Raw genomic sequence first — 22,399 nt, 5'->3', positions numbered from 1 at the left:
TAGTGGGAAGGAGAGCTAATAACTGATGACCTCAAGAAGACTGTGGTATTTATTTTGCTTCAGTCTTCACTAAAAAGGTTACTGGTGATCAGATAGTCAAAAGTTAATATTAACAAGGAGAAAGGAATACAAACAAAATAGGGAAAGAACATGTTAAAGACTATTTAGGTGAATTAGACATATTCAAGTTGGCATGGCTTCATGAAATTCATCCTAGGGTACTTAAGCAACTAGCTGAAGCAATCTCGGAATTGTTAAGAATTACTTTGCGAACTCATGGAGGACAGGTGAGGTTCCAGAGGTCTAGAGAAGGGCAAACATAGTACCTATCTTTAAAAAGGGGAGCAAAAAGGATTTAGGGAATTATAGGCCAGTCACCCTGACTTTGATACCTGGAAAGATACTGGAACAAATTATGAAGAAATCAGTTAGTGACCACCTGAGGAATAATAGGGTTATAAGGAATCAGCATGGATTTGTCATGAACAAGTCATGCCAAACCAATCTAATGTCCTTCTTTAACAGGGTTCCTGGCCTAATGGATGGAGGGAAGCAGTAAATGTGATATATTTTGATTTTTAGTAAGTTTTTTGACAGTCCCACATGACATTCTCATAAGAAAACTAGAGCAATGTGGTCTAGATTAAATTACCATATGTAGGTGCATAAATGGTTGAAAGATTGTACTCAGAGTACTTATCAGTAGTTTGCTGTCAAACTGGAAGGACGCATCTAGTGAGGTCCTTCAGGGTCAGTCCTGGGTCTGGTACTACCCAATATTTTTGTTAATAACTTGAGTATTGGAGGGGTGAGTAAATTTCTAAAACTTATAGATGACACCAAGCTAGAAGGGGTTGCAAATGCTTTGGAGAACAGGATTAGAATTTTTTTTTTTTTTTTTTATCTTGACAAGTTGGAGAATTACAGTAGAACCTCAAAGATACGAACACCAGAGTTACAGACTGACGGTCAACTGGACACCATGTGAAACTGGAAGTAACCAATCAGGCAGCAGCTGGGGGGAGTGGAGGGGGAAGCAAATACTGTACTGTACCTGTATTGCATCTTAAAGATAGGCACATCTGGGCTGCCTGTCCCCATCCCACACCCACACCCATGCATGGGACAGCCACTTACTGCAAGACAGTGGCTGCCAGCCAAATGCAGCTGGAGCCAGCAAAGCAGGAGCAGCGCTGGTGTCTGCGCTATTTTCACCCAATACCCTTCCCCTGGCTGGGAGGGGGATGTGCTGTTTTTACCTCCCTCTCCTGGTTGGGAGGGGGACGCATTGCACACACACACACACACACACACACACACACACACACACCATGAGGAGGGGGACAAGTTTGCAAACTCCTGTCGGCACTGAGTAGGGAGCGCAGCTGCTGCCGAAGCCTGACCTGGAGTATCAGCTGTGGATCTGGAGCCCGAACTGCACTTTGTTCAGAGTTACAAACATTTCAGAGTTATGGATAAGTTCCATTACCAAGGTGTCTGTAACTCTGAGGTTCTACTGTAGCCTGAATTCAACAAGATGAAATTCAGTTAATAGAAGTGCAAAGTACTTCACTTAAAGAAAAATCAAATGCACATCTACAAAATGGGGAATAACTGGTAGCTGATAGTACTGCTGAGAAGGATTTGGGGGTTAGAGTAGGTCCCAAATTCAATGAATCAGTCATATGTTGTAGTTGTGAAAAAGGCTAATATCATTCTGGGGTGTATTAACAGGAGTGTTGTATGTAAGAAACAGGAGGTAATTGTCCCACTCTACGTGGCACTGTTGAGGCCTCAGCTGGAATATAGTGTCCAATTCTGGGTGCCACCCTTTGGGAAAAATATGGGAAAACTGGAGAGAGTCCAGAGAAGAGCAACAAAAATTCTAAAACGTTTAGAAAACCTGATCTATGAGGAAGGGTTTATATAAAAAAAAAAAAAAACTGGTCATGTTTAGTCTTGAGAATAGAAGACGTGGGCGGGACCTGGTAAGTCTTTAAATATATTTAGGGCTGGTATAAAGAGGACAGTGATCAGTTGTTCTCCATGTCCACTGAAGATAGGATAAGTAGTAATGGAAACTGCAGCAAGGAAGATTTAAATTAGATATTAGGAAAAACTGTCAAACTAGAAGGATAGTGAGGCTCTGGAATAGGCTTCCAAGGGAGCTTGTGGAATCCCCGTCACTGGTTGCGCTATGTTTATTTGATTCTGCCTTAGCACATGGGGCTATACTAGATGATTTCCTGATGTCCCTCTAAACGTACGTTTCTGTGATTCTACGATGCTATAAATTCGTGTTACTTATAGTAGAATCTCTTGTATGGTTCCTGTGCATGGCATATTTTAACTTCTCTCTATATTCACTTTTAAAAAGGGAAAAGTACTAAAATATGTTGATACTTTAAACTTACATTTTTGATCATTTTGAATATTTTTTTCTTTAGGTTTGAAGTGCTCACATTCCTCCTGCTGTGTTATAATGCTGCCTTAAGCTACATGCCTGCAGTTTCTCTTCAATCATTGTGTCAAATTTGCTCAAGGTAAACTTTCTTTAGACTGAATATATTAAATGGACACAGGAAATGTGAAGTCCAGGCAGTTTTAAACAAGAAGTTAAAACTGTCATGTAGTATACCTGAAAATACAACAGTTATGTAGAACACCTGTAGTCCCTGAAACAACCTGTAAATTGTTTTGGTTTACAGTCACATTGTTTATACTTTAAAATGGCTTTTCTTTCCCTTCTTACTGTATGAGACTCCTCAATAGGGGAAATAATGAAACGATCTAGATTTTTTTTTCTAATCTTAGTTATAGTAGTAACTTTTTGTTGAAACACTGGGTAAAAATTGTCAGAAGTGATTTATTTTTTGATATTCCTTTAATACTAGTATCTCATTGCAAGGTTTGTTAAACTGAGTTTTGATGCTTTACAGTTTTGTTGCTATACAGCTGGGAACTTGACTGACTTAATATTTTACTAAGATTTGGGAAGTCTAAAAAACTTAGAATTGTCATGATATTGAAAGTGGCAATACACGTGACAAATTCAAAGAACTAATACACATTTTTTATTGTTTCTCGCTTTATGAATGTTTATAGTATATCTTACTTTTAAGCTTAATGATAACCTGCTTCATAAATTTGTTGTTCTAATATTTACCTTAAATCAGTCATTCACCTGAAAACTCTTGAGACATATTTGCTCAAGTGTAAGAAATGCCCTGCATTTTTTCCACAATAAATATACAACCCACTGAAGAAGATGCAATGAATAACATGACTCTCATAAAATCCAAACATCCTGTCACAAATCCTGCAAATTTGTCTTGTGGCTAACTTTGAAGTGAGGTGGTGTTAAGTATGGGGTGACTCTCTTGTGCAGATAAAAACAAGAACCAGAATCCTGAAATTCCATAAACAATAACACACAACAGTTTTCCACTAGTCACTAACTCAAAGATCTCAAGCACTGTCACACAAACTTCAAAAGGGCAGCTATTGCTGTCAGGTTTGGGTTTCTGTGTGTTGTTTTGTTTGTATCCTGAGGGAATAAGATTAGGATGCTTTTTCTTTTTTGTAAGTACCGTAAAGAATCCTTTTATACTCGGAGAAGTGTACCTGACATCTTGCTAGATGGTAGTGGTACCTTGGAGACCTGAGGAGGAGGTTTCAGAAATATGTAGCAGTTAAGAGTTGCATAGGAAAGTGAGGCATTGATTATCCTGCTTCATTAAGTTTTGATAGTTATCTTGAGGTTAACCAAATAGAGTGGCTGCAGATGCAAGGTGCAAATGTAAGTTCATTTCTGAATAAACACTATGAGTTTGGGTACTGAATGATGGTCCATTTTGATGCTTATAAAACTATAAACATGAACTGTGTAATAGCAGGACTTAAATTCCCTCAGTCCCTCATAGAGTCTACCTTCCAAGTCCATAAGTCTTTCCAAAGATCTCCTGGCTGAAAGCAATTTGGGGAATGGAAGAGGTTTCCACAAGAGGTCCAGGATATGTTTCAGTGTGTTTAAGCCTATGGATGTGGATCTGGTGATGAGCTAGGTCTAAGGAGGATCTGTGGAAGAGGTAGTGGGATTCCCTCTAAAGAATTTTCCCTTTCCCTTCATTTTAAGTGAATCAGCAGGATATCTTAGGCATTTCTGTTTCATATGGTTCTGCTGAAGGATCTGCCCAAATAAAAGTAAAAGTCTGAGTTACACTGAACAGCCTTTCTAGAAAGGTTAATTATTTTTATCAAATAGAGATTTGGAAATGTAACACTGTTGCTATTCATCATGACAAACCTTTAACAATATCAGTTTACAAAGGTCAAACTCAAGATTAGAGATAACATTGGCAGCACATCAATTATGTGAATTTACCTAATCTTTGATTTTATTATATATACAGAATTCTCTGTTTAGACACCTTTAGTAATAGTGGCAGCAGAAATGAATGCCTCTGTTTTCATTATCTTTATCCTACTTTGGGGCTGTGTAGCAGAGGAATGCTGCTCCCCTCTTTCCATTTTAGCTGATTTTTTTGGTAGAAAATAACTTGGCCTAGGGTACCTATTTAGAGTTCTGAGTGATATTGGCATCAGATGGGTGGCTAGATTGGGAAGCCTTTTCATGATTTTAGCAGTTACAATACATCACAGATTTCTATTTTCAATCTAATACACCTTTTTAAAAAAAATAAGTGTAGCTGAAAATCAGAGCAAATGTCTGCTTATTTTTCCCAGAATAAGGGTCTTATGCTTACTCATGTATTACCAGTAATCATTCCATAAAATAGATGTATGCATACTATGGAAGCTATGCCCAGTTAAAAAAATATAGGTAGTTGGTGTTGCAATAAAGCTAATGATCCCAATCATTATAGCCAAATACCTCTGCTTTTAATCATAGTTGGTTAGCTTTCTATATGCCTAGACTCAGACTGCTACTCTAGACTTACCAAGCAGCCATCTGCTATTGAGTGGTAAATAAGCATATTGTTCACTGAAGTTTATTTCATAATCTCTACTCCCTGTCTCAGATGCTGGTTCTAGTAGGAGTACATGAGTCTCAGCATGACTCTTTTTTCGTCTTTTGCTCTGATGATCCAAAGATAAAATCTCTTTTAGGTTTCTTTCTTGTTGAATGCATACTGAAATCAACATGCAAAGTGTCAGGCAGAGTGCAAGTGACAACCATTGCAGTTATTGTACGTTTATATTTGTCTCCAAAATATACCTTTTTTAGATCAAGAAAGATGGATGATGGTAATACAGACTTTCCCACAATAACCTGCTAATATACCTCAATCCTATAGGTCATGCTTCAGAAAAGGAGATTGTTTCCATCTTTGTCCTCTCCATGGATCTCAGTCTTGTCTATGGTTCTGTCACCATCTATCCACTAAAAAATTAGTTATGGGTATGCTAGAGAATGCACACTGAGGCTACTGTGGTGCTCAGAGGCCCCTATGGGATTATGACCCCATTTTGTCTGCTGTATAAATAAAATTGGATGTGGTTCCTGCCCTAAAGAGTGTATGATCTAATTTCACAGCCCTGGATCCTAGTCACATGTGCCCTAAAACCATTTATTGGACAATATGGGTTTTAGTTGAATGCTTTTTAAGTCTGTCTTAAGTCCCTAGGCCTTGATCTAGGAAAAGCACTGAAGGAAAACAAACAAGCATAAGTTTCCAGATCAGATAGAGTATATCTTATGACATGATCTTCATATATAAGGGATTTGGTGGCTCTCAACTCTATCTCTTTAAGTGGAATATCAGTACACTTGATGGCAGAGAGAGTCCTGAGCAAAGATGAAATGGGTCTTGGGCCTCAGAGGGTTGGTGGCATCTCTTGAAATCCCAGCCTGTGGACTCACGATCTCATGTGCGACTGTCTAGCCTCTCCAGGTATATCACATGGCTGACACCTGCATGAGCTCCAGGCCAGTATTTGCCCCTGCAACCAGGGTTTAATGCAGCCAAATATTAAAGGTCCCTGCTACCTGAACTATAAAGGAAGGAACAGGCACCAATGTATTTTGATGGAAAAGAGGGATTGTGGGGGAGAAAAAAGTCCACCAGCAAGATTATACCTTCAGATAAGGAGACTGAGTAAATCAATCAATCAGCCATATTTCTCTTGCTCCTACATAGTGCCCATAATGCATACAGCCTGATGTAAAGGCATTGCCTTCAAGTGGGACCTCTGCAACAGCGAGAAGCACCAGCACCACTCCAGCCTTTATGCATGTCCCTGCAGAAAAGCACCATCAGGGAACCTAAAATACCACTCTGGCGCTATCATGTGTAGTCACTGGGCCACTATATCCTCCTCAGAAGTAAGAACTGATCATAGGGACACATGTCCTAGCCCAGTCCCTGCACCAACATACAGAAGACATGGAGTTGAGCAGTTAGTGGGTCGTGGTGGAAAATTAGTACTTGCCAGTGTCCTCATGTGTTCTTTTGACACAGATGCAAGATTATGGGAAGATCACAAAGAAATGAAGCTATCATGCCTCAGAAGCTTTGGCAACACTGAAAGTCTCCTAGCACAGAAAAACTGATACTTTGTTTCCCCCTCTGAAATGAATGTTAGTCTTTGGGGCTTTTTCTGCAGGCTTCATTTGGGAGCCAGAGATTAGTTTGGTTTCTGCAGCAACAGAAACAAGTAGTTCGAGCAAGATCTTAGCCAAATCTGTCTTGTTCGTCTGCCTCTTCTGTGATGCCATGTAAAATATTACCAGTATGTCTTAATGTTCTATAGCCTCATAAGCCTCTGCTAGAAGGAGAGCGTGTGAATTAAGCATGGAGCTGTTATAATGATGAGTATGGTATCAGTGAAGGGGAGTGAGAAGGTAAGTGTGTCCACTGTTCCTCCCTACCAACTAAATCAAAATTCCACAGAACTGTCCTTCAAAACCAAGCTGTCAGCTCTCTCATTTCAAGAAAATATATGTGGCTTTTAAAAAGTTTGTCACTGATTAAAAAGTCTCCTCATGAGTGAGACATTCAATATGTCTCAAGTTCCAATACGTAGGAACATCCAAAAATACTAGAGATACCAAAATTGGAGCTCAAGAGAAGAAGCAGACTTGACTGGAATAAATCTTTGTTCAAAGGAAGGTTGACATGAAGATCCAGACCATTCACAGAATGCAGTCAGAAGCAGAACATTTAAAACTATTCCATGCATGAATCTCAACAGGAATAGACCACTGGGGGTCGTATGCTGTGGCAGTCAAGTATCTGATGGAGGATTTCATTTTTAACTAACTTTATTTGTTGCACTGTCCCAACCTTTTCAACAGTGAAACCATTGTGGGCTTAGATAAAGGGGCAGCAATAAACAACTTCTGTGAATTACTGACAGACGGGAGAGCAGGAAGCATCAAAAGTACAGTGGTTTGATTAAAGTAACCTGCTGGTGAGCCTGGGGAAATGTGAAATCTTGTGGTAGACAAGGAGATGTATAGAAAATGAGACAAACTTTGACTGTGTATGGACCTCCAAAACAAATGCAAAAGCAAGGAGGTAGTTCAGGAAGGTTTAAGAAATCTGGGGCAAACAGATGACTTGATATGGGTTTTTTCTAGGCAATTTAGCAGACCATTGCCATATTTGCATGGAAGTTAATCCTCCTAGCTCCAGACTGATCTAAGGCCATTGGGCCCCACCATATCTAATAAAGCTATCCATGATTAAACCATGGACTGAACAAACAGTGAGTGAGAGGATTTCCTCAGAGTCCCTCTTGCTTCAGGCTTTTCTCTGGGCATGAGGCAATCTAACTTCAAGAAAGAGGAAGCTGTCAGATTGTGGGTACTCTCCTGAAAACAACCTAACTCTCTAACCTACTCAAGGGTTTAGAGATCTTATTCTCTCTTTATGCAAGAGAGTGAAAATAGACCTCTCTCAATCTTGAGTTCCAGACATTCTGGAATTCCTGGCTTTTGAGTTTCAGTGCTAGCTTAATTAAAGCAAATTCCACAGCTTTTGCAGTGCTCTGTGTTGCAGTTATTTTTTAACCCATCAGCAGGATCTAGTTCTCTGGGAACTAATTTTTATATAAGTTGAACAAACAAGGGTTGACAGCTCAAGGCTACTTGAATCAGACCCTTAATTATAGGGGGAGCACCACCTCCAGGAGGTGCCTAACATATTGTATCGTAAATGGTTGCATCATTTGTTTGAGAAGCTCGAATATCACTGTTTTCTGCAAACCTTTGAAATTGGACAGGGATAAACCAAGACCAGGGAAGTGCTGCTGCTTTGTTCCATTTAATTCCTTAGGGTTTAGCGGAGACAAACTTTTGAAAATAATTTTCCCTCTTCTGTCACTTGTGGTGGTTCAGTTATTTTGGCATAATACCAAAATTTTGTAACAGGTTCTCATCTAAGGCCAGGCCCATGTCTCTCCTGCAGTTGCAAAACACATTGCATGTGGAACTCCAGGAGCAGGAGGGGAGAGAAGCTGGGTCAGGCTTTCCTGACAAACCCCTATCCCAGGCCCAGCATATGATCTCCGTAGCCCATCTTCCCAAGTATTCACCATTCTTTGCAGGCTTTGGCTGGTATGCAGTAAGGAGACGGGCCATTGACTGGATGATGATAAAAATGTTGAACAGCTGCTTCATTCCCTGTGCACGGAATGAAGCAGGGTCATATAATTAGACTGTTTTTAATCTATACACACAAGGGACCAAATTAAAGTTTCAGGGCAGCCTAAATTCTGTCATTTCCTAACTTTTGAGTGCTTGACTTTGCAACCTTAAAAGAACATGGAAAGCCAGAGTGAGTGACGCAGGAAAGTGCCTGATCCAGAATCGAGCAAGCATGGTTACCAAGGAAACTCAGTTTCTGGGAAAAAAGAGGAGGTGGAAAATGGATCCAGAAGAAATGACAAATGCCTCTGCTGTAGCGACTGAAAGCACTAATGTGGAAAATCTAGCTAGCATACTCATATAACTTAGTCCACAAAACAACTCCATAATCCTTTTCTCCAGTCCCTGATTATCTTATAGCCTACAACGTCTTCCATTTCATAAACTATAGAGACTAGGGAAACACCCTTAAATATACAAGAAAAGTTCAGTTTTCCTAATTTCACATATTTATCTTCATTGCCATCTGTCTAGATGTTCAGTATCAGAGGCAAGAATTTATTGGCTAAGAAAACTTAGGTTACCAGGTTATGCCCTGCAAAGATGAAAATAGAAAAGACTATAAAAGTGGGATTTTTTTTCTGGAACCCATAAACACTTTTAAACAATATTTGTATTACCGCCTCTTGGAAATTTTCTAGTCAGAATTTGTCTAAAAGTAGAATGTGTAAGAGTTACCTGCATAGCTAAACCGGGCAGTGGTTTTTTTTTTTTTTTTTTTTTTTTTTTTCTTTTCATTATGGCTGAGCACTTTAAGGAAAAAATGTTTGTTTTTTCTTTCTATTTGCTAAATCACCTGGGATCTAAAGGCTAAGTTGTATCCTTTGCTACTTACACATCATCACCAGTATGGTTGACCCAATGTATGTGTATTACAGTGTACTAGATTAATTGTAATTGGATTATAGACCTTGGTTGGGTCAAGTTTACTAGTGATGAAGACATGCAGAAAAACATAGCCAGTTGGATACCCTTCAAAGAGACAGAAGACTGTCTCTTATTTTGTGAAGCATGAAATAAAACTCATGAATGTTTGCTGAACTCAGAAATGCAGTTTAATTTGTGGGTTCACATTCTGAGTGTTTCCCTTCATTGACTATCTGTTAAAACACATAAAATCCAAATATAAACTCTGTGTATCCAGATGCTGCTCAGATCACTTATAGATCAAAATGAATGCTCATAATCACTACTGTCAAGACAGACTTGGGGCATGAGACCACACACTTAAGGATAACTAAATGTAAAATTAGCTTAATTCCCCCCCAACAAAACCATCAAAAATCCTTTTCAGACATGTAGGAGGCCTATAAAAATTCATGCAGCATGCAATCACTCCTACCACATAATTAGAGCCCCGCAAATCTGCGGATATCCACAGACCATGTTTGTGGATCGTGGATGGATGTGGATCCAAATTTTATATCTAGAGTCCTGCAAATCTGTGGATATCTACTTTATATTTGCGGATATACACAGACCATGTTAGGGAGCCTGGTGCTAGAATTATTTTTATATAAACATAGAAAAAATTATAACATAGGAAAAAAATATTGATGTCTGAAGAATAGAGATTTGTAACAATGGGATGGCATTACAAGAATAAGATTGAAAATGTGGAGGTGTAGCAAAAAGATTCAAAGGATTGAGGGGAAACAGTCAGTCAATACTTGTATGACAGAAGTGCCTCGAAACCCAATCACATACAGAGAGAGAGACGTTTTTCATCTAAAGAATTTACAATTTCAAATAGTCATGACAAAGACTGGGTGGCAGAATGAGGCACAGAGAGATGAAGTGATATATCCAAGAATGCACAGCAAGTCAATGGCAGAACCAGGATTAAAACATAGGACCTCCTATCTATGAAGAACTATTGGCACCTGAAGACACTGTTCAATAGAAGATCTTTGGACTCAGTCTCAGTTTCATTTCTTATGTTTATGGCAGAAAAGGTCAGATGCATGTACTAGTTACTGTAAATTGCAAACAGAAATCAGGGGAGTATTACAAGGATAAAGTATCTGCTAAGAGAGTATTTCATTATAACAGTTCAAAATTAGTTTCTGATCTTTAATATCTTCCAGTTTCTACCTTGAGGAAGACATCATAACAAAACTTAATTAAAAGTCTGTTAATGTATATTCAGTGATTTACTGTGTGTGTCAAGTTTCATTTTTGATCTACAAAAGCCACAAGTTACAATCTGTGATGGAATCTAATTGAAAACTTGCATCAAAGCAGAAAAGATTTTTACCATTTTTAGAGTAACTTTGTAAATTTAGAGCATGTAATATGCTGCAATACTGGCAAAGGTAATTTCATTTTATGAGGAGCAACATATGGTAGATTCACTAGTGTGTGTGTTTGAGAACTATAGTATCATGAGTAATCTGATACTTCCGTATTTTGTTTGCCATATGCTTGTAGCATGAGTTACTTAAATTTCTTTTGTGTGTAATGAAGTATGAAGGACTCACGCTCTACCAGTAGAGGGCATTTTGAACACTTATTTTGCATCTATTTTTCAAAATGGATATATGAGTGATCTGGTTCAGAAAAATTGCTTGCTGGATGGATTCGCTTTGTGGTTTCCACTTCTGGCTATGGCATATAGTAAACTCTTCTTAGTTTTGTAATATTTTAGATATGGAGTCATCTAAATTAACAGCTGTACTAATGCCAAATGCATGGTTTCTCTAGAATCTGTGTCTGTGGATATCCTCGGCAACAAGTAAGAAAATACAAAGGAGTAAATAGCAGGATTCCAGTTTCTTCTGAGTTCATGGTGCAAATGCTAACTGGGATTTACTATGCCTTGTAAGTTTACGAAATACATATGACAGCTTAACTTGTATACTCTATCGCAGATGTCCTTTCATACCTGTTAATTCATGACTGGCAGAATTATGTTTAGGAGTATATTCTTCTAATAGGATAATTCTGTATGCTGCAATGAAGCATGTAATTTGGGGGGGGAAATTCCACTTGGCAAATTGAATTAATATCAGAATATTTTTAATAACCATTTGCAACTAGTGTATCTATTCATCCCATATGCATTCTTACTCACATACATGTTCATGCTTAGAAGTGACAAATGTGGGTCCAGTTTTGGAAAATTTATTTCAATCTTAATTTTTTCTTGCCACATCCACAGTATTGCTTCTCTTGTCTTCAACACTCTTATCATCCACTAATGTTCACAGGTAAACTAACTGAATTTTGATGTTGTATTTTAACTGAAATAACTGATCCCATAGACTTGTTCACAACATTAGTAAATATTCAAAATGTGGAACAGCAGACAGCACACTAGCTATGCAACTTCTATTGAAATTCCATAACTAAAATGCAACAACTAGTTGAATGTTTACCTAAAATTAAACCACTCAGGAGTGTAAGTTATTGATTATAAACAAACTGCTTTTAAACTTGCATTTCTTTTTCTTTAATTAAAAAGTCAAAACTATCTTTTTATAAGAGAATTGTTTCCCTGTACTTTTTGTTCTTATTAGTGACTCACCTGAACTGATTTCTAAATAAGGTTGTTAATGTTTTGAAGGTAATGTGACCAAGGAGAGAGAGACCACTATTACTTGAGATAAAAATGAGGGTACAGTTTATAAAACTTGGTAATCATGCTTAATTATAATTTTTCTAGTTATAATGGAGAATGGGATCTAGCTCGTAAAGCAATGGATGACATTTTATATAGAGCTCAGCTGGAGTTGTATCCAGAACCACTGCTGGTAGGTATTATGTTGGGATTTTTCTATACAAATCTAGATACAAAGTTACTAAACTGTAAATCATGCTGGTGATGCAGCATTATAATGAACCATAGGCCCACAGGGAATCATCGGTGTCCTACCTATGCTAAAGATGCTTGGAAGCATGCATTTTTAATACTCCTCCTCCCCTCCCCCCCTAAAAAACGGTAATTTTACTTTGTGCACTCAAACAATGGAAAAGTAGAATTTAAAGCCTTGGGGGAGGCTCAAAAGCACCAGGAAGGATGTGGTAAGTAGTCATTGTTTTAAATGGGGACTACTGTCAAAGTAGTTCTTTAAAGCATTGTGCTGGCTGCTTGATTTAAGACTTCAAACCACCAGGAAATAAAGGCATAATTGCAAACAGATTTTAGTCTAATCTTTGATACTTACTTTGAATCTTATGATCATAGCTGATCTCAGATTGCATGTGGTATTATATTTTTCCCCAGAGTTGTAAAAATATTCTAATTACCAGGGCTTTGGAGCGGCGCCCAGAGCTGGAGCGCGGACCAGTAGGTTTTTGCCCGGAGTCGAAGCAGAGCAATTTAAAAATGTGATTGCTCCAATTCCCTGCTAATTACTGTAAATAGTACTTCTGTTAGAGTTCAAATCTTGATAAAACTTCACCCAGATTTTTGTTCCCTCAGGTTGCTAATGCAATAAAGGCCTCACTGCCTCAAGGTGCCATGAAATCTAGTAAAGAAGGTACAAGATGCATTCAGGTTGAAATTACCCCCACTTCATCTAGAATATCAAGAAATGCTGTGACTAGTATGTCCATCAGGGGGCATAGGTGGAAGAGACATGGTAAGAAACACCCTGTACACATTAAATGTTACGCTTTTTTTATTAGAGCTATTTTTTTTAAAAAGTTGAAATTCTAAGAGTAATGCACACATATTCTATTTAATTTTAATCTTAACCAAAATGTCTCTGGTTAGTGAGTGAAAGTTGCTATATACTAGTCTCTTTAAAAAACCAATATCATGGATCTTTCTCTGAAGAGTATGAACAGAGCAGCCTTAGCAGCTCACTTGGGTCTGTATTGTGAATTTGACTAGATATTGAGTATTGCCCAGTAGGATGTTTGAGCCACTGTGCTATTGAGTGAGCTTATCCTGAGTGAGCTATTATATACTGAGACTTAACTGCCAGTAACAGATTCCTTTTTCCTAACCGGGGAATAAAGATTTCCTTGCCGTAGCTCTGAGTGAACATTTGATCTGTTTCACTCATCGGCTATTCAGTTACTCAAATTTTTGGTTTTATTTTAAAATGTAGGACTGTACAAAATTCTTGAATCTGTAGCTAAAGAAGTTACACATACCATTTATTTAACTGGAAGCATTAGATTATCAAATATCTGTTACAGGGTGTCCCAGATTTGTGTCCAAAATGAAGCAATTATTAGTTGCAATAACCAAAGTAATTTAAAGGAGGTAATGTTCTCCCCATAGAACCTTCATGCAAAATGCTCAAAGAAAGCTGGGAGGTAATGTTCTCCCCATAGAACCTTCATGCAAAATGATCAAAGAAAGCTGGGCAGGGTGTAGAGTGGGAAAAGATGGTCATGTTACAATTGTATTAATAATTATCATTATGAAAGAATAGAAGCTAAAAAAAACCCTTCATTAGAGGTCTTTAATCAGTCTGGGCTGGCAGAAAACAGTACGTTAAGGCTTCTGTTTTTGCATAGTCCATTATCTGCATGCCTCTTCTCCAGTCTGAGAAGGAAGAGCAAGTCCAGCACAGATCAGTGCTCTTGATCACTTGCTGTGCCTAAGGCCTTGTAACTACACGTCTACCTCGATATAACGTGACCCATATAACATGAATTCGGATATAACGCGGTAAAGCAGTGCTCCGGTGGATCAAAGCAAGTTCAATATAACACAGTTTCACCTGTAATGCAATAAGATTTTTTTGGCTCCTGAGGACAGCGTTATATCGGGGTAGAGGTGTACCACCTTGGGTTGAGAGCCGGTGAAGATCATTAATATTGGCTCTTATATAATATGGTCATTCTTTATCTTTAATTGATGTTTTGACTGTTTTGGGATGGGCTCAGTGTTGGCATTACTATGATAGGCATCATTATTATATAGGCAGTATAATTAGCAACAAAATTACTACAAGGCTGTTTAAAAAATGGTAAATGACCTAGTGATCTTGGAGAAGTGCTGATTTAAAAAAAAAAAATAGAATATCCAAATTTGTAGTGGTGTTTAGTTTTAAAGCAAGATTAAATCTACAAAACTCTCGCTTATTTACCTTGACACACAATAATGCCCACTGTGGTAATATTTACATCAATCTCTTCATGAAAAGTGTTTAAGTATCAATGAAAACAGGTTGAGTGCAATGGTCCTAAGAGATGGCTATTTATGGGTCAGAGCCAGTGGTGGAGGTGACAAGTGCTATAGTTATTACTAACTGAAATCATAGGAGTGCAAGGGAGTATATCAGCCTACAGTGTGCAAAATGGCTACTGGCCCTTTCTAATTAGAGCGGAAGAAAGTAAGGCAGGATCTGCTGCTGCATAAGACCTGTCAGAATCTCCTTGAAATCAGTAAGGGGCCAGCAACTCTCAAGCAAATCGTGGCTCAGCATTTTAATCAAGAAACTATCTCTGAACATGGTTTAGCCAGTTGTCACATTGTCTTTAATCTTGCTCCTCTGTGTGGCTTTGATGTTGGTAATTCAAACTCACTGATACAGGGAAGCATAGAATAAGACAGTGGATCTGTTTCATTCTGAGAGAAATTGAAGGCAAATTTAACTCTCTCCTGTTGTCTTCTACTTTATCACTTTTGATAATACAGAATAAAAACATGGATTATAATGAGCCAATACTAACAAGTCTTATTTCATGCATTTTAAAGGTGCTGACTATCCAGCAAAGATAAAGGTCTTGCAGTCTTTACAAAAATCATGCTTTGATATTGCCTTCTTGCAGGGATCATGCTTCATGCAGATGGCGAAGTTCAAGAGACATTGGGTGGGACAAGTATTTGCTGCAACAGATAACAGTAAGGCAAGAGGTTTGATAGTGTTAGTAGAAAAACAGACTCCCGTAAAACATGGAAAAAGCTATTCACTTATGAAGAGAGATGGTGTGACAGTTAATAGAGAGAAGCGTAATATTAATCTAATTCTAAGCAACTAGTGTGACCCAAGCAAGAAATGATGGGTAACCTTTGGGAGAAAAATAAGGGCTTTTTTACCCCCCCCCCACCCCCCCCCCCCCAAAAAAGTTCTTGCCAAGATTCCATTTGATTCAGGGAGGGAACTACAAACTAAGACTTTGGATGGTGGCACCAAATGGTTTAACGGGGAAAAATTGCACTCCTGGAATAAACTTGTGTAGCCAAAACTTTTCAGCCAAAAATGATTGGGTGTCCCTAATATCCTGTCATTAGATATCTCTCATTCCAGTATGCCAAAAGTGAATCTGAAATATCTGCTCAATGACTGACAAGGCTTTTGGGGGGTTATAAATGGAAAAGGCTGGGTGCATTATACCAATTTTGGTCAGCCTCACTTCCAAAATGTTTATAAAAATTCTAGCGAAAACCCTGATTATTGGACAGCATGAATTTCTTCCTGAATCATAAATCCAGGCGGAACAGGGTTTCTTAACAAGCCATTAAATGTAATATATAGAGTGGGAAAAAATCCTCAAACATAACAGCTGCTGCTTTTTCTGAGGGGTTGGGGTGTACTTTTCTGGGAGGAGGGTGGAGGAAAGTCTTGCTTGAACCGTTCTCCAAATTTGATGTAGACAAACTCATTATACAGATCAAAATACTGTGAAGTAACTGTAGTGTTGCAGTGGGAACTGACTTATTAATTCCCGATGAATTTCTTCTGAGGAGCTGGATTAGGTTTGGGTTTTGGACGTAAATCTTGAACCAACAGCTCCTGCAGTGATTAGGAACTGATAGACCAGAGAATCCTGAAAAAGATATTGCTATCACACTTGGAATAGTGGGGCTCCAAGGGCTTCCTCACTTTTTCCTGGCCTGTGGGTAGAAGGTAAGAACAAGAACATCAGCCAGGGATTGGATGTGCCATATCTCTTACCTTGCTACCTCTTACTGTTTACTATCATGAAGTGTGTCTCTCTTGTGGTGCGGGGGATGGATAGCAGCTGCTTTGAAACCACCTATCCATCTGTCTACCTGCTCCCTCTCATTCTGCCAACTGCCCCTGGAATATTCAGCCATGGAAACAACATGTGAAGAGGCAGTCACCTGCCCCACCCATGGGAGTAGCAGGTGGTGGTTGCTGTTTGTTTTATGAACTACCTGCAGATGTGATAAGTCAGCAGAGAGACTGAAGGTGGGGAGAGAAAATGGGAATGTTGTGGAGAGAGGATGGTCTGAACAAGGGTGAACATCTGAGTTGGTGGCAAGAAGGGGGAGGGCTTGTGAAGGCTACTCTACTGACTATATTGTTAAACTCATCATCTCTTGTTTATATACGTCTGGGGGATCTTACTAGAATATGCAGAGAATCCCTGCTTATGACACGAATACAAAGTTCTTCTTCAAATGCTTGCTCATATCGATTCCAATTAGGTGTGCGTGCGCCGCGTGCACAATCGTCGGAGAATTTTCTACCCTAGCAACACCCGGTGGGTCGACTGTGGAGCCCCCTGGAGTGGCGCCTTCATGGCGCTGGATATATACCCCAGCCGACCCAGCGCTCCCTCAGTTCCTTCTTACCGCCCGTGACGGTCGTTGGAACTGTGGAGCGCGGTATAGCTGTTCTCCACTCTCCCTAGTTTTACTCGTTAGTTCTTGTAGATAGTTGTTGGTTATATACTTTAGATTAGTAGTTTGTTGTTAATAGTTATAAATAGCGGGGGTTAAGGGGGCTATTATCCCTCCTTTCCCCCCGGCGGGTAGCCGGGCTCATGCCCAAGGCTCCTGGCTTTAAGCCGTGCGCGACCTGTGCTAAGCCTATGCCAACGGGAGACCCCCACGACTCTTGTCTGAAGTGCTTAGGGGAGTCTCACCAGATGGACAAGTGTAAGATCTGCAAGGCTTTCAGACCAAGGACCAAAAAGGAGCGGGACTTTAGGCTTAAGCAGCTCCTCATGGAGGCGGCTCTTAGCCCAGATCCTCCTTTGGTGCACCAAGTTCCGGCACCGAGCACCTCGGTCCGCAGCGCCCCAGCGGCACCCTCCGGTACTGCACCGCGAGCAGACGCGGATAAGGCCCCACGGCACCATCCTCCCTCGGCACCACGTCCGCCGCAAGCACCTCGGCGCCGGTCCCTGTCTCCGGGACATAAAAGGCCCCGCAAGACCCAGGACGTTGCTGTCCACCAGGCACCGGCTCCCCCCGCACCGGTGGTAGAGCCGTGTCCGGCTTCGGAGCGCCAGAGGGTGCAAGTGTCATCAGCACCGTTGACTCCGGCACCGGGTGTAGGGCCGTTGAGTCCAGTGCGGACTGGCTCACCGCCTCGTCCAGTGGTGGAGCCCTGTCTCCCTTCTACACCGGAGAAGTTTGCCATGGCAAAAGACCTTATCGCCCTCACGGAGCCGGCGCCATCTCAACCCGCGGCACCGCATGCCCTTCGTACGGTGCAATCCAGGGGCAAGCCTACCTTGATACGCCCGCCATCTCAGAGTGTGGACTCACGGCACCGCTCCCGGTCTCGGAGCAGGTCCCGATGCCACTCGCAGTCCCGGCACCGATCTTCATCTCGGCGCCAATCGTACTCGCGGCTCAGATCTTCCTCCCGGCACGGTCTACTTCTCGGCATCGACCTGAGCATCGGTACCGGTCGCAGTTCAGACGCAGTTCTCGGCACTGGTATGAGCACCGCTCCCGTTCACGAGGCCGCTCCCGGCACCGAGTCTACAGACGGTCTTCGTCTTCCCGATCCAGATCCGGATCCCGGTACCGACATGGCCATCGTCACTGTTCTCGATCCCGGTACCGTTCGCCAGTGGACCAGCACCGCTCGGCACCGTACCAGGACGAGTCCCTGCAACCACGCTCGGCACCGCTCTGGCCCTCGAGATCGGCGTCTCGCTCGTCTGAAGGGGCTTCCCGTTCAGCGTACCCTGCTCCGGGTCAGGCTGCAGACGACTTGGGTCGTTGGCAGGAGGGGGCAGAGGACCTTAGATAGGACCCTGCACATTGGTCTTTCTGGACCCCATGGGCGTATCACCAAGCTCAAGGGGCTCCACCAGCGGCCTCTCGCTCAGCAGACTCTGAGCCCAGGGTTCCTGAGGCCACCATCTCCCGTCCTCCCCCAGGGGGCATCGAGGCTCCGGCGCCGACACCCACGCAGGCACCAGACCCCGGTGCAGGGGATCCTGCACATCAGGGTCCCTTGGAGACGGACCCGCACATGGTTCCTTTACCCCCTGAGGCGTCCTCCTCATCTTCCCTAGATGAGGCAGTGGTGGGTACAACATCCTCAGGCCCACCTCCAATAGACCTCCGTGCCCACCAAGACTTGTTGTGTAGGGTGGCACGAAATATGGACCTACAGGCTGAGGAGATAGTGGAGGTGGAGGACCCGGTGGTGAGCATCCTTTCAGCTAATGCCCCATCCCAGGTGGCATTGCCCATTATCCGTACGATCCAGGCTAACGCTAATGCCATATGGCAAACCCCGGCCTCCATCCCTCCCACTGCCAGAGGTGTAGAGAGGAAGTATTTTGTCCCCTCTAAAGACCATGAGTACCTCTATACACACTCTCCGCCGTGTTCACTGGTAGTCTCCTCAGTGAACGCCAGAGAGCGCCATGGCCAGCAGGCGGCAGCGCCCAAATCGAAGGACGCTAAACACTTCAATTTGTTTGGGCGCAAGGTTTACTCAGCGGGGGGTCTGCAGCTCAGGGCTGCAAATCAACAGGCGCTCCTGAGTCGGTACAATTATAACTCATGGAATTCCATGGGTAAATTTAAGGAGTTGGTCCCCCAGGACTCGAGGGAGGAGTTCAGGGCCCTTGTGGAGGAAAGAAAAAGGTGGCTAGGACCTTCTTACAGGCCTCCTTGGACATTGCGGACTCGACCGCCAGGACACTAGCGTCTGGGATAGCCATGCGACGCGTCTCCTGGCTCCAGGTTTCGGGGTTACCGCCAGAACTGCAGTAGACCCTGCAAGATCTGCCGTTCGAGGGCCAAGGGTTGTTCTCGGACAAGATGGACTCTCGGCTGAAGAGCCTCAAGGACTCGAGAACCATCATGCGCTCCCTGGGGATGTATGTCCCAGGACCCCAGTGCAGGCCCTTTAGGCCCCAGCCACCGTCCTCATCATCCACGTCAGGACTTCCCCAGAAGGCGGGGACTAGGCGGTAGACGGAGGTGAACCGGCCCCCAACCCGGTCAGAACCAGGGCCCTCCTAGGCCACCTTCAGGACCTAGGCAAAACTTTTGAAGGTGCGCCCGAGGACGGCGCACCAGCCACTACCCAGGATCCATTCCCTTTATTTCGGGATCGCCTCTCCTGTTTCCACCGTGCTTGGTCCCTTATAACTTCGGACTGTTGGGTCCTTCGCACGGTGGAGAGGGGATACGCTCTCCAGTTTTCTTCGTTTTCCCCACCCCCCCCCTTCACCTCCTCTCCCCGTCCCTCTTCAGGGACCCTTCTCACAAGCATCTCCTTACACAGGAGGTTTTTCGGCTCCTCTCTATGAGGGCCATAGTGGAGGTTCCCCCAGAGTTAAGGGGCAGGGGGTTTTACTCCTGCTACTTCCTGATCCCCAAAGCGAAAGGGGGTCTGCGACCCATTTTAGATTTACGCGGACTCAACAAATTTATAGTAAAGTTGAAGTTCCACTTGGTCTCCTTGGGGACCATCATCCCTTCCCTGGATCCTGGAGACTGGTACGCCGCCCTTGACATGAAGGATGCATATTTTCATATAGCAATCTACCCCCCACACAAGCGCGTCCTTCGATTTGTAGTAAACAATGTGCACTACCAATTTGCCGTCCTTCCCTTCGGCTTGTCCATGGCTCCGAGAGTGTTCACCAAATGTCTGGCTGTCGTGGCAGCATACCTTCGTCAACAAAGGATACAGGTGTTCCCGTATCTAGACGACTGGCTCGTGCGCGGCCGAACCAGGGAGCAAGTTCAGGCGCACGTCCAGATAATACTACAAATATTCCACGAGTTAGGCATTCTACTCAACAAAGAAAAGTCCACTCTGGAGCCAACCTAGAGGATAGAGTTTATCGGGGCAGTTCTAGACTCCAAACTCACCCGGGCTCTTTTGCCAGACACTCAGTTTCACACCATCGCAAACATCATCCACGGACTCCAGATCTTCCCGATTACCACAGTAAGGATGTGCATCGGCCTGTTGGGTCACATGGCCTCTTGCACTTACATAACCAGGCATGCCAGACTTCGGCTTCGCCCACTTCAGGCCTGGGTATCGGCGTTGTACCCTCCTTATCGGGACAACCTAAACATGGTGGTCATGGTTCCGAACTCGGTCTTGATCTCCCTCACCTGGTGGCTGGATCACAAGGCGGTTTGCGCTGGAGTGCCATTTCATGCCCCACACCCCTCCCTGCACCTCGTCACAGACGCTTCATCTCTAGGGTGGGGCTCTCACCTCGGGGAGCACCATACCCAGGGCCTGTGGACCGCATCCCAACTAGCTCTGCACATCAATGTTCGAGAGCTGATGGCGGTGCGCCTAGCGTGTCAGACATTTCTCGGTCTCCTACATGGCCGTTGCGTGTCAGTCCTCACAGACAACACCACGGCCATGTTCTACATGAACAAGCAAGGAGGAGCCCAGTCGTCTCTCCTGTGCCAAGAGGCCATTCGCCTGTGGGAGTTCTGCATTGCCCACTCGATACATCTCATGGCATCGTTCCTCCCAGGAGTCCAGAACACTCTAGCGGACCATCTCAGCAGATCCTTCCAGACGCACGAGTGGTCGATCCGCCCGGATATCATCCATTCCATCTTCCAGAGGTGGGGATTTCCCCAGGTCAACCTGTTTGCCTCACGAGCCAACAGGAAGTGCCACGTGTTCTGCTCCAAGGACGATCTCTGGGCTCCCTGTCGGATGCTTTCCTCCTATCATGGAGAGACCAGCTGTTCTACGCTTTCCCTCCATTCCCACTGGTCCACAGGGTGCTGCTCAAGCTATGCAGAGACAAGGCACGTATGATTCTTGTTGCTCCAGCTTGGCCAAGACAGCACTGGTACACCACGCTTCTGGAGCTATCGGTGCAAACTCCGATCACGCTTCCCTTGTGCCCAGACTTGATCTCTCAGGACCACGGCCGACTCTGTCACCCCGACCTGAAATCGCTCCACCTCACAGCGTGGATGCTCCATGGCTGAATCGGACAGAGTTACGATGCTCACATCCCGTACAACAGATCCTGCTGGGAAGTAGAAAGCCCTCTACACGGACCACTTACTTAGCCAAGTGGAAACAGTTCTCCTGTTGGTGCGAGCAGCGGGCCACGCCCCCTTGCAGGCGTCTATTCCTCTTATTCTCGAACATCTCCTATCCCTGAAACAGCAGGGCTTGGCGATATCTTCGGTCAGGGTTCACCTGGCAGCTATATCGGCGTTCCACCCAGGAGAACACGCTTCCTCGGTCTTTTCTAACCCGATGGTCGTCAGATTCCTCAAGGGCTTAGACCGTCTATACCCACAGCAACGCCAACCTGTTCCGGCGTGGGATCTTAACCTGGTTCTCTCCAAGCTCACAGGGCCCCTGTTCGAGCCATTGGCTACCTGCTCACTCCTTTACCTATCTTGGAAGACAGCCTTCCTTGTAGCCATCACTTCAGCAAGGCGTGTTTCTGAAATCAGGGCGCTCATGTCTGAGCCTCCATACACAGTCTTCAATAAAGACAAGGTGCAGCTTCGCCCCCCCCCCCGCCTTTCTTCCCAAGGTGGTATCAGTTTTTCATGTGAACCAGGATATATTTCTCCCTGTCTTCCATCCTAATCTG

At 43.1% G+C, this 22,399-nt stretch overlaps 1 protein-coding gene across 11 annotated transcripts in view; it reads left to right on the top strand.

Annotated features, from left to right (window-relative positions):
• Positions 1-22,399, top strand: part of HYCC1 (hyccin PI4KA lipid kinase complex subunit 1) — a 94,215-nt gene that overhangs the window by 58,561 nt on the left and 13,255 nt on the right. For 9 of the 11 annotated variants that reach the window (XM_065583337.1, XM_065583342.1, XM_065583339.1 and 6 more), the window contains 4 exons: positions 2,448-2,543; positions 11,375-11,491; positions 12,336-12,423; positions 13,095-13,254. In XM_065583337.1, coding sequence (XP_065439409.1) covers positions 2,448-2,543; positions 11,375-11,491; positions 12,336-12,423; positions 13,095-13,254 — 461 coding nt within the window. Of the gene's footprint in view, positions 1-2,447; positions 2,544-11,374; positions 11,492-12,335; positions 12,424-13,094; positions 13,255-15,403; positions 15,477-22,399 lie in introns of all 11 variants that reach the window. The other 2 variants (XR_010598307.1, XM_065583338.1) reach the window with 2 other exon arrangements.

The sequence above is a fragment of the Chrysemys picta genome, chromosome 2 (assembly GCF_011386835.1).
Source record: "Chrysemys picta bellii isolate R12L10 chromosome 2, ASM1138683v2, whole genome shotgun sequence".
Lineage (NCBI taxonomy): Eukaryota > Metazoa > Chordata > Testudines > Emydidae > Chrysemys > Chrysemys picta.
This window is presented reverse-complemented; position numbering and strand designations above follow the sequence as displayed.